The sequence below is a fragment of the Rhinoderma darwinii genome, chromosome 1 (genome assembly GCF_050947455.1).
Source record: "Rhinoderma darwinii isolate aRhiDar2 chromosome 1, aRhiDar2.hap1, whole genome shotgun sequence".
Taxonomy (NCBI): domain Eukaryota; kingdom Metazoa; phylum Chordata; class Amphibia; order Anura; family Rhinodermatidae; genus Rhinoderma; species Rhinoderma darwinii.
Window position 1 is genome coordinate 216,012,718 of NC_134687.1, and position 13,281 is coordinate 216,025,998.

The 13,281-nt window shown below is 40.0% G+C and overlaps 1 protein-coding gene across 2 annotated transcripts in view; it reads left to right on the top strand.

Annotated features, from left to right (window-relative positions):
- CSGALNACT1 (chondroitin sulfate N-acetylgalactosaminyltransferase 1) overlaps window positions 1-13,281 on the top strand; it is a 395,968-nt gene that overhangs the window by 376,915 nt on the left and 5,772 nt on the right. For both annotated transcript variants that reach the window (XM_075861555.1, XM_075861564.1), the window contains one exon: window positions 12,615-12,696. In XM_075861555.1, coding sequence (XP_075717670.1) covers window positions 12,615-12,696 — 82 coding nt within the window. The remainder of the gene's footprint in view (window positions 1-12,614; window positions 12,697-13,281) is intronic.

Below are 13,281 nucleotides of genomic sequence, written 5' to 3' on the forward strand. Positions count from 1 at the left end.
TAGTGTGTGATTACTACTGTATGTAAACCTACTACACTGTGTGTTAGCTCAAAAAATGGCGACACACAGTGTAGGAGGTTTGACCATTCAATCCCCTCCTTTCTCCTGGCACTAGCCAGGATAAAGGAGGGGGGATTCTGTGAGCTCACTAGAGCGAGTGTGTTTACACCAATTTTGCAGCATAAAGCAATGTGGTTGCTTTACCACATGCAATGCTGCAATTTTGGGAATTGCTCCATCTAGTGACCAGCACTGGGAAATGTTATAAATTAGAATCTAATTTATAATATTTCCTGACTCGTGAAAAAATTTTAAAAAAATGTGGACAGTGTTTAAGCATTCATACACTAACTGTCTAACGGGAAAAAAAATTTGGGGGGAGAAATGCTAATTTCTGCAAATTTTCTCAATTTTTGTATTTTTTACAAATAATTACAGAATTTATCGACCAAGTTTTTTCACTAACATAAAGTACAATATGTCACGAGAAAATTTCAGAATCGCTTGGATAGGTAAAAGCATTCCAAAGTTATTACCACATATCCGATTTGAAAAAATTCAAAAGGCCAAAACAGGCTCAGTCCTGAAGGGGTTAAACATCAGGGAACACTACTGCTGTCTAAGCATGGAGCTTTAGCTCCCAGAACTTTACACCAGTTTAGAAATAGGGTCTATTTAGCTAAGAATGTGTAGGGGTTTTCCAATATAATTGTAGGGGAGCACACTCCTAGATTGCCTAATTCAGTGTTAATAAACCAATGCACTTTTCTACGCTAATGTTGTGTAGTGTGGTAAATCCATTTTATATGTAAAAGTCTCTCATTCTACATTGCAGTCACAGCACGTCAGTATATAATGTCTGCATTTTCTGTAGTTTCACCAATTCCTTCAACCCAGCAAATTAATTATCCAAAAGGGAAATCCTGAATAGGGAGAACACTTTTTTAAAAAGAAAAACAAATAAACCTAGATGTGTTCTGTTTTACCCTATACAAACAGACAGCGCACTGTTGGTACTTGAGACAATTCAACCAAGCAAAGGCAGGGCACTGCCCGCTGTTTGACCACTACTGCACTCCGGGTCAGCTCTGTACACAGTTAACTCGTCTAGCCATTTATATGTCACAAATGTATTTGTCTGGAAACAATGAGCCCTATTGACTTGTAAGTCAGTAGTAGTTACCATTATAATAGCTGAGCTTTGTAATTAAAAAATTAACCTAAGTTCAAACCTCCAATGGTTTTTCATCTACAAGACAAGAAGAGTTTTGTAACTGCCCTATAAGGAATTTAGGTCAAAATTTCTATGTTCCCTTCAAACAAGCAATGAAGCCAATCCTATGTCACCGAGTTCTGAAAGGAAACAACCGGATTTTACATGTACATGTGGAAGAGGATGCAGAAACATAAAGTCATCACACAATATAATGGTATATTGATAACATAAGCCCATCGAGTTCAACATTTGAATCTACTGTGTTGATCCAGAAGAAGGCTAAACAACCTGTATGAGACACTTAACCATATGTCTTCATGTTAGGGGAAAAAAACGTAATAAATCCCCGGATCAATGATATATCTTCAAATTCTCCAACAAATTAAAGATAATCTGTCATCAGTTTTGAGGCCTCAAAACTGTTGACAGAGCGATATAAGGGAGAGTATTATAAATATACCGTTTGCAACTTGCATGACCAAGAAAACTATGTTTGATTCCCCTGGCGTGGCGGTTGCTAGTGCCACTTTCTACTGAGTGAAGGCTCTAGCGGCCAATCAGGAGATTGCTAGAGCTGTCACTCAGAGCTGGGGGCTCGGCTGGCAGTGTGCAGTGAGAAGAAGCCAGGAACACTTCCACATCAAGTGCCCGCCTTAGTGGCAATTGTGTTCTTGGTGCCGGGGGAATTAACTGTTGTATTCTTGGTCATGCAACTTGTATGACCGAGAAAAAAAGGTATGTTTACAATTCCCTCCCTTATATTTAGGGCCTCAAAACTAACCATAACAGATCCTGTGGAAGAGAATTCCATAGTCTCACTGCTCTTAGGCTGGGTTCACACGACCTATTTTCAGACGTAATGGAGGCGTTTTACGCCATGAATTACGTCGGAAAAAACGGCTCCAATACGTTGGCAAACATCTGCCCATTACTTTCAATGGGCTTTACGATGTACTGTGCCGACGACCTGTCATTTTATGCGTTGCTGTCAAAAGACGGCGCGTAAAATTACAGCCTCGTCAAAAGAAGTGCAGGACACTTCTTGGGATGTAATTGGAGCCGTTTTTCATTGACTCCAATGAAGAACAGCTCCAAATTACGTCCGTAAAAGACGCCCCGCAAAACGCGAGTACGAGCAATTACGTCTGAAATTCAGGAGCTGTTTTCTCCTGAAAACAGCTCCGTAATTTCAGACATAATTGCAGTTATCGTGTGCACATACCCTTACACTAAAAACATCAAAAAAACGTTCTCTACTGATGCTGTAAAACTAAATTTCTTAAAGTTAAAAGGGGTTGTCATGTTTAGAAAAAACATTATTATATACTCTATTAGGGAATTCTAAATGAATAGAGGGGTCCTCTGTTTATGATCCTCATCTCTTGGCCAAAGTGAAGAGCGGTTGCAGAGGGGGAAATCTGCAGTGAAACTCACAACACAATTGACTATAATGCCCTGAATTTTGTGCTGATTTTTTCCACTACATGTGTACGGGGTTTTGAAAACTGTAATGTAGTGTAAGGGTATGTTCTCACGGACTATTTTCTGCCATTTTTCGGGCCGTGAAAAATCGGAAGCAGAACGCCTCCAAACATCTGCCCATTAATTGCAATGGAAAAAACTGCGTTCTGTTCCGACAGGCCGTTTTTTCGAGCGGCCGTTTTGAAAAAGTGCAGGTCACTTCTTGGGACATTTTTGGAGCAGTTTTTCATAGACTCTATTGAAAACCGCTCCAAAAATGTACGTAGAAAACACCACGAAAAACGCAGCGAAAAACAAAAGTGGCTTAAAAAACTTCTGAAAATCAGGAGCTGTTTTCCCTTGAAAACAGCTCCATATTTTTAGACGTTTTTGACTCAGCGTTGAAACATACCCTAATTGTCGCAAATTTTCAGCGCAGAATCAGCACCGAAAATGTGCAAAAAATCTGCGTTAGGTTTACTACACACACACACGCACACACACTTTTTGCGACCAAAAAAAGGCATCTTAGGGTATGTTCACACGACAACGCAAAATACATCTGAAATTACGGAGCGGTTTTCAGGTGAAAACAGCTCCTGAATTTCAGACATTTTTGCATGTTCTCGCGTTTTTCGCGGCGTCTTTTATGGACATAATTAGAGCTGTTCTTCATTGGAGTCAATGAAAAACGGCTCCAAAAACGTCCCAAGAAGTGTCCTGCACTTCTTTAACATGGGCATAATTTTACGCGCTGTCTTTTGACAGCGACGCGTAAAATTATACCTCGTCTGAAAAGAACATCTTAAGACCCATTGCAAGCAATGGGCAGATGTTTGCAGACGTATTGGAGTCATCTTTTCAGGCGTAATTCGCCTGAATTACGTCTGAAAATAGGTTGCGTGCACATACCCTTAAAATAAGTTTTTTTGTATGGTTCATGCGTCTTTTTGGTGTTTCCAGAGCCGTTTTTTTGCTAAACCTGTGAAGGTCTATGGTATAAATACGCCACTAAATGAAACTCCAGGACTAGCCTTGCTGCCATTTGGGAAAAAGGCCCCTGAGCAAAAAAAAAATCCAAGACAAAACAGAAAAAACGGCACCTAAAACACGCCATGTTTGTAATGGAATCTAAATTTTCCAATTGACTTTCAGCTAAAATCTGGCCGCAGCTTTTTTGCCACAAAAAAAATCTACAAAAAAACTTTTTTCCTTAAAACTCTGTAAGTAAAGCCACCATAATGCAGCTGTTGTCTGCATTACATCTACAATTCATTTCACTGTCAACAAGTTGGGTGTTCATGGCTTTGGCATGAGTCCATGTGAATTCTAGTTATACTTCATCTCTAGGCCTGAGAATTAGCAGAAGGCTGCCAACACAAATTATATACAGTGCCCACCAAAAGTTCCGGAACACCCTCATAACTTTTGAATGGTTCGAGGTAGAGGGTTGAAATTTGGTGGGATTTAATGGGGTCATAAAATCTACCAGTTAACGCCAAAAAAAACACCCCCACCCCCTTGGTGGCGGTGGGGATGTTCGGGGGGCAACAAAATCTTAAATGGCACAGGGGGGTTGAGTGGTGGCTCATTTGAAAGCTCTTTTCAATACAAAAACAATGCCTAAATAGATTTTGAGATAGGATTTTTTTTCGCTGAGATATTTAACTTTAGATTTATCATCTTCATTATCGGCTACCGCCGGTGTTAGCTTAACCCAATATGTACCATCCGGGTAAAATCCTAAGTGTGTGTGTGTGTGTGTGTGTGTGCGCGCGTGTGTGTGCTTGGGAAGGTCACATCAAGGTGACTTTTTAAATTACGTATTATTACAATCGGCCTCGGCGATACAAAATGGACCTTGTCTACGATTTTAACATGATGTACACATTTCGGTAGTCGCTTGTGAATTTCATAGAGCGCTAATTCGGAGAGTCATTTTCATTTTTGCACATTTCTATTGTCTATATCACAAAATGTATTTGACCGAAACGCAAAGGATCACTTTATTGATAATGAGAGGGTATGGCGAAGAAAAAATAAGATCTTATCGAGAAGTAGCAGCTTCATTCAATGCCACTTATCCTATCCGTGATCCAATTTCGTTGTCAACTGTTAAAAGAACGTTAATCATTTCGAAATAACCGGTTCAAGATAACTTTAACGTTAAATATCTCGGCGAAAAAAATTCTATCTAAAAATCGTTTGCAGCATCGTTTTTGTATTGAAAAGAGCTTTCAAATGAGCCCCCACTCGACCCCCCCCCCCGTGCCATTTAAGATTCAAAGGGTGGGGGTATTTTGTTTTTGCGTTAACTGGTAGATTTTATGACCCCATTAAATCCCACCAAATTTCAACCCTCTACCTCGAGCCGTTCAAAAGTTATGAGGGTGTTCCGGAATTTTTTTTTGCCCATTGCATATACACAGTGGATATAAAAAGTCTACACACCCCTGTTAAAATGGCAGGTTTTTGTCAAAATCAGTCCATGATGAATCATTTCAGAACTTTTTCCACCTTTAATGTCACCTATAATCTGTACAATTGTATTGAAAAACAAACTGTATTGAATCTTCGACTTTTTGACAGCATTCAGTCTTATTGTTTAGAAGTCTATTAGAATGGCACATCTTGGAATGGCAATTGTTGCCCACTTTTCCTTGCAAAAGCGCTCCAAATCTGTGGGGTGACCTGAAGAGGGCTGACAGACAGACTTTCAATGGGATTCAGGTCTGGGCTCTGGCTGGGCCATTCCAAAACTTTGATCTTCTTATGGTGAAGCCATTCTTTTGTTGATTTGGAGGTACAGTATGCTTTGGATCATTGTTGTGCTAAAAGGTGAAATTCCTCATTATCTTCAGCTTTTTAGCAGAGGCCTGTAGGTTTTGTGCCAATATTGACTGATATTTGGAACTGTTTATAATTCCCTCCACTTTGACTAAAGCCCCAGTTCCAACTGCAGAAAAACAGCCCCAAAGCATAATGCTGCCTCCACCATGCTTTACTGTAGGTTTGACTTGGCGCCAAACATACCTTTTGGAATTGTGGCCAAAAAGTTCAACCTTGGTCTCGTCAGACCATAACACGTTTTCCCACATGCTTTTGGCAGACTTGATGTAGGTCTTTGCAAAACATAGCCGGGCTTGGATGTTTTTCTTTGTTAGAAAAGGCTTCCGTCTTGCCACCCTACCCCACAGCCCAGACATATGAAGAATACGGTTGTCACATGCACTACACAACCAGTACCTGCCAGAAAGTCCTGCAGCTCCTTTAATGTTGCTGTATGCCTCTTGGTAGCCTCCCGGATCAATTTTCGTCTTGTCTTTTCATCAAGTTTTGAGGGACGTCCAGTTCTTGGTAATGACACCGTTGTGCCAAATGTAATCCACTTCTTGATGACCGTCTTCACTGTGTTCCATGGTATATCTAATGCCCTGGAAATTCTTTGGTACCCTTCTACTGACTGATGCCCTTCAACAATAATATCCCTTTGATGTGTTGTAAGCTCTTTACGGACCATGGCTTTTGCTCTCACATGCAACAAAGAAAATTTCAGGAAAATCCTAATAGAACAGCTGAACTTTATATGGGGTTACTCAAAATCACTTTAAATAATGGCAGCTGAGTACTGACTACTATTTAACATGAGTTTAAATGTGATTGGCTGATTCTGAACACAACCACATCCCCAATTATAAGAGGGTGTTCACACTTATGCAACCACATTATTGTAGTTTTGTTATTTTTATTTTTCCCCTCTAAATGATTTCAGTTTGTTTTTCAATGGAATTGTACAGATTATGGGTCACATTAAGGCTTTATTCAGACGAACGGGAAAAACGTCCGTGCAATGCACGTGATTTTCACGCGCGTTGCACGGACCTATATTAGTCTATGGGGCCATGCAGATAAGTCCGTGATTTTTACTCGCCGTGAGTCCGCTGAAAAAAAGTCACGACATGTCCGTTCTTTGGGCATTTTTCTCGCATCACGCAGCCATTGAAGTCAATGGGTGCGTGAAAACCACGCATGTCGCACGGAAGCACTTCCGTGTGAACATCGTGATTCGCGCAACAGCTGTCAAAAGGATGACACGTGCTTTTCTGTTTACAAACATCCAAACGGAGTGTCATAATGATGGCGCATAATATGCTGAGGCCACACTGAGCTGTTAAGTGCCTTTTGCGCAGGCAAAACGCCACGTTTTTGTGTGCGCAAAAACTCCACGCTCGTGTGAATCCAGCCTAAAGGTGGAAAAAGTTCTGAAATGATTAATCTTGTACAAATTTTTTGACATGACAAAAACCTGGCATATAACAGGGGTGTGTAGACTTTTTATGTCCACTGTATAAAGAAAAGTAAACAGAGCCATAAATATGGACTTTGATTTAATATTTCATCTGTATCTTCTGAAGCACTTGTTAAAAAGTACTGATTTTATTTTTCCGCCCCACCCCCTGTTTGCAAATGTAATGTAGTATAATGTAGACATGTGTATTGACTTACCTGGTGCTGTATTTTACGGACTGCCACGCCGTTCCGGGCTGCCATATGGTCACGTGATCTTCACTCTGACAATCCAAATCCTACTGTGAATAAAGATCATGTGATCCCCACGGCGGCCGGGAACGAAGAAGTCCCCCTAGAAAAATAACAGCACCAGGTCAATACACGTCTACATTACACTACATTAAATTTGCAAATGGGGTGGGTGGAAAAAAACCTAAGCCCGGAGTGCTTCTTTAAGGCACCTGGAACACCAAACATACTGTGTATGGGGCTGGGTAATGGGTAATGCAGTGAATTTAATAAAATAAACCAAATAAGTTACTAAACAAGGAATAAGATGAGGCTCGGTCCGCACTGGATTGAAATGCTGCAAATTGAAGAAAAGTCATCCACGTGTTGCGGAACATTTTCTGCACGAAAATCAGAGCATGCTCATTTGTTCCGGATGTTTAAAGCGTATTTCACCATTTTCAATGTAGAAGAGGGGAAATCCGCAGTAAATCCTGGCAAATTCCGCACATAACGTGTAGATTTTGCTGAGGATTCGCTGCGGTAAAATCTGCAACAAATCTACTACGTGTGTGGGTATCCTGATAATGTGTTTTAACCGCTTCCCGACCGCCCACAGTAAATTTACGTCGGCGCTTGCTGGGCTCTGTGCAGCGCCGACGTGAATTCACGGTGGGTGTTAAAAGCGCGATCCGGGTGTCTCAGAGTAGCGCTGACACCCGGATCGCGCTGTTATCCCCTGCCTCTAGTCCCGGAGACATGACCGGGACCTAATTGGTTCAGGTCCCGGTCATGTGATCGTAGGGAAAGTTTGTTGTAGCAACGAACTGGAAAGTTTGTTACTACAACAAACTGGAAAGTTTGTTGCTACAACAAACTTTCCCGGGGACCGATTGCAGGTGCTGCAGTCGGTTATAAGGCAGAACCGGAGGCCATACAACAGCCCCCGGGTCTGCCATGCACAGCAGCCTATGAGAACCAGCCGGAGGCTTTTTTTCCTATAAGTCTTTTATTATAGGAAAAAAATGAAAATGTTAAAAAAAGTACACATATTTGGTATGACCGCGTTCCACACGACCCAAACTATAAAACTATAATATTATTTTTACCGCACAGTGAACAGCGCAAAAAAAATAATTAAAAAACCATGTCCGAATCACAATTTTTTGGTCATCAACCCTCCCAAAATATAGAATAAAAAGTGATCAAAAAGTCGCATGTACCCTAAAATAGTACTAATAAAAACTACAACCCGTCCCGCAAAAAACAAGCCCTTACACAGCTTTTTTGACTAAAAAATAAAAAAGTTATGGCTTTCAGAATATGGGGACACAAAAAAGAAATAATTTTATCTAAAAGTTTTTTATTGCGCAAACGCCACAAAACATAAAAAAACGATATGCATCGTATCGACCCGCAGAATAAAGTAAAATGTCATTTAGAGCGCACGGTGAAAAGTGTAAAAAAAAAAAGACAAAAAACATTTTCAGAATTTGTTTTTTTGTCACTTTGCTTGCCAAAAAAAATCTAATAGAAAGTGATAAAAAAAAATCATATGTACCCTAAAATTGTACCAATGGTAGCATGCCGTGGTGCGGGGGGTTATGTGTGGAGCGGGCTCATGCGCTGCGCCCGCTCCATATTCTGCAGGTGTCCGCTGTGTATTACAGCTGACACCCGGGACTAATGGACAGGAACAGCGATCGCGCTGTTACAGGAGCCTGTAAAATGACATTATACTGCAATACATTAGTATTGCAGTGTATTGTACCAGCGACCTAATGATCGCTCATTCCTGTCCCCTAAAGGGACTTTTGGGAGGTTTCCACTGTTTTGGTACTTCAGGGGCTTTGCAAATGCGACATGACACCCGAAAACCATTCCAGCTAAATTGGAGCTCCAAAAGCCAAATATTGTTCCTTCCCTTCTGAGTCTTGCCATGGGTCCAAACAGAAGTTTATTACCACATATGGCATATTGCTGTAATCAGGACAAATTGCTTTACAAATTTTGGGGTGATTTTTCTCCTTTATTTATTGTAAAAATTAAACATTTCTATGTTTTTTCACGGCCTAATTCCACAAAATTCAGCAAAACAACTGTGGGGTCAAAATGCTGACTATACCCCTAGAAAAATTCCTTGAGGGGTGTAGTCTACAAAATGGGGTCACTTTTGGGGGGTTTCCACCGTTTTGCTTCCTCCAGGGCGTTGCAAACGCGACATGGCACTGAAAACCAATCCAGCAATATCTGCGCTTCAAAATCCAAATGGCGCTCCTTCCCTTCTGAGCTCTGCTGTGGGTCCAAACAGCAGTTTAGTACCACATATAGGGTATTGCTGTAATCGGGAGAAGTAGCTTTACAAGTTTTGGGGTGCTTTTTATTCTTTAATCCTTGCAAATATTTTTTTTTTTATTTTTATTTTTAAAAAAAGTCGATTTTCACTTTCACAGGCAAACTCCAATAAATATAGCAGAAGACCTGTAGGGTCAAGATGCTAACTATACCCCTAGATAAATTCCTTGAGGGTGCAGTTTCCAAAACTGTGTCACTTTTGGCGGATTTCCATTGTTTTGGCACTACAAGACCTCTTCAAACCCGACATGGTGCCTAAAATATATTCTAAAAAAAGGAGGCCACAAAATCCACTAGGTGCACCTTTGCTTCTGAGGCCGGTGTTTCAGTCCATTATCAGACTAGGGCCACATGTGGGATATTTCTAAAAACTGCAGAATCTGAGCAATAAATATTGTGTTGCGTTTCTCTGGTAAAACCTTCTGTGTTACAGATTTTTTTTTATTACAAATGAATTTCAGCAAAAAAAATACAATTTGTAAATTTCCCCTCTACATTGTTTTAATTCCTGTGAAACGCCTAAAGGGTTAAAAAACTTTCTGAACGCTGTTTTGAATACTTTGAGGGGTGCAGTTTTTAATATGTGGTAATTTATGGGGTCTATCTAGTACATAAGGCCCTCAAAGCCACTTTAGAAGTGAACTGGTCCCTGTAAAAATCGCCTTTTGAAATTTTCTTGAATATGTGAGAAATTGCTGCTGAAGTAAAAAGCCTTGTAACGTCCTAGAAAAATAAAAATATGTTAAAAAAACGATGCAAATATAAAGTAGACATATGGAATATGTGAAATAGTAACTATTTTGTGTCGTATTACTGTCTGTTTTACAAGCAGATACATTTAAAATTAGAAAAATCATAATTTCTCTACATTTTGGTGTTTTTCACAAATAAGCAATCAATTTATTGACCAAATTTTTCCACTAACATAAAGTACAATATGTAACGAGAAAACAGTCTCAGAATCGCTTGGATAGGCAAAAGCATTCCAGAGTTATTAACACATAAATTGACACATGTCAGATTTGAAAAAATGGGTCTGGTCCTGAAGGCCAAAATCAGCTCGGTCTTCAAAGGGTTACGTGGAGTGACATTTTAGTGTGTGATAGTAATTCACCACATACAGATGTAGCCCTCTTTACCTTGACTTTTCACGCATTAAATAAACAATGGCTGGAGCTCTTATCTTGACATTCAATGGCTTTTCAATGGTTTTTGTTGTGTAATATCACGCTGCAGCAAGTTATCAGAGTCAAGATAAAGATGGCTACATCCATACAGTATCATTGAGATTTGCAATAAGGAATACCATCCATACTAAGGGCAAAGCCACACGTGGCGGAATTGCTCTTGAATTCCGCTGCGGACACTCCGCAGCGTTAATCCGCAGCGGACCCGTTTCTCCATTGCCTTCCACTTCTTTTTAGTAGGCTTCGTTTAGACGAGGCTGAAAATTCCACTGCGGAGCATAGGCTGCGGTGCGGAATTTGGTGTCCGCAGCATACAATGGATGTTGCGGACCAGTGGCGGACTGGTTGCGGACTCATGGCGGAAGTTCTCCATTGACTTCAATGGAGATTCTAAATTCCGCATTGAAGTCCGCAGCTGTCATGCACATGTTGTGTGCTGCGGATGCGTCTTGCTTTTTTGACATGACATTTCTTCATTCTGGCTGGACCTATGTATTTCTAGGTCTACAGCCAGACTGAGGAAGTCAATAGGGCTCCCGTAATGACGGGAGCGTTGCTAGGAGACGTCAGTAAATAGTCACTGTCCAGGGTGCTGAAAGAGTTAAGCGATCGGCAGTAACTGTTTCTGCACCCTGGACAGTGACTACCGATCCCAATATACATCAACCTGTAAAAAAAATAGAAGTTCATACTTACCGAGAACTCCCTGCTTCTGTCTCCAGTGTGGCTTCCCAGGATGACGTTTCAGTCTAAGTGACGGCTGCAGCCAATCACAGGCTGCAGCGGTCACATGGACTGCCGCGTCATCCAGGGAGGTCGGGCTGGATGCCGAAAGAGGGACGCGTCACCAAGACAACGGCCGGTAAGTATGAAATTCATTTACTTTCACTAGGGAAAGTGCTGTCCCTTCTCTCTATCCTGCACTGATAGAGAGAAGGGAAGCACTTTTACCGCAGTCCGCAGCAGGTAGTCCGCATCAATTTACTGCACATTTTGGGCAGATCCGCCGCAGAATCTGCAACGCAGATTCTGTGCGGCATTGATGCGGACAGTTGCGGAGGAAATCCGCCACGTGTGGGCATGCCCTAAAGGCTCAGAAATGCTCAATGTCATTGCTCCACCTTTCTTTCATTAGCTGCATAGACCAAAATGTAAAACGACATCTCCGTTACACAGCACTGAATACATGTTGGTATAGTTTGTAGTCCGTTTAGCTGTTAAATTTAGCAACTCTTCATAATTTCCGTTATCGGAAATACAATACACATTATGTCTTCTCTTTTAATTATATTTTGTGACCTGACTGATGATTTTGAAATTATTAGATTATGTTTCCAGCATGAGAATGCTGCTTTCATTCTTCAGACGGCTCTGATGTAATTGGATTAGTAGCTAGTACCACCCAGTTGACATTGCCAGCAATTCTCAGGCGTGTCCTCGCAGGCTTTTTTTTCCCAGCACTGATAAACCCGCTGTCCTTACTTTTAACCATTTGTTTACCAAGAGCATGCAAGAACTCCTTTTCTGTGAAAACACAAATATTTTTTTTTCTTGTTAATGACTATCTATCTATCTATCTATCTATCTATCTATCTATCTATCTATCTATCTATCTATCTATCTATCTATCTATCTATCTATCTATCTATCTATCTATCTATCTATCTATCTCTCATATCTATCTCTCTATCTCATATCTATCTCATATCTATCTATCTATCTATCTATCTATCTATCTATCTATCTATCTATCTATCTATCTATCTATCTATCTATCTATCTATCTATCTATCTATCTATCTATCTATCTATCATCCACATACATATATATATTTAAAGAAGAACTTATTAAAAGTAAATGTATATTTTATTTGTAGGTTATTAAGAAAGAAACTGGATTTTGGAGAGACTTTGGCTTTGGAATGACTTGTCAGTATCGTTCAGACTTTATTAATATAGGTAAGTTTTATATACCGTACTACTCATTACTGCCATCTACTGGGTTGTTCAACATAGTTATATTGATGGGCTAATGCAGCTGATAAATATGTTGTTAGCTGTTAAGAAAATGTATATTTTCATAATATTTGTTAAGTGTTCTTAGTTAAACCTATATGCGTATATTACATTACTATCCATAGTAGTAATTATTCTAATTCTTTCAACATTTGCTTGTAATGCATGCCAAGTTAGTACTTGTCTGTGGAGATTATATGGTGCATTCAATTTACGAGAATAAGACGCTAGAACAGGATAAAAGGTTATGGTTCCGGGTTCAGAAGACCTGTCAGATGTCAGTTTTGATGCACACTGACTTGGAATATTTTCAGTATTCTTAGTGGTCGTACTAGTATTATGGTCCAGCTTTAGTTCATGTAAAATCATTAATACAGATGTTTATAAAGGAACATTATTATGTCAGTGTAGTCAATCACTGTGCTAATAAATCTATAAACGTAAGAACCTTTATCATTGTGGTCACAAACACCAAAAATACATTGCAGGGCATAGTCTTTAAAAACGTTGTGTGCCTTCATATAAAAT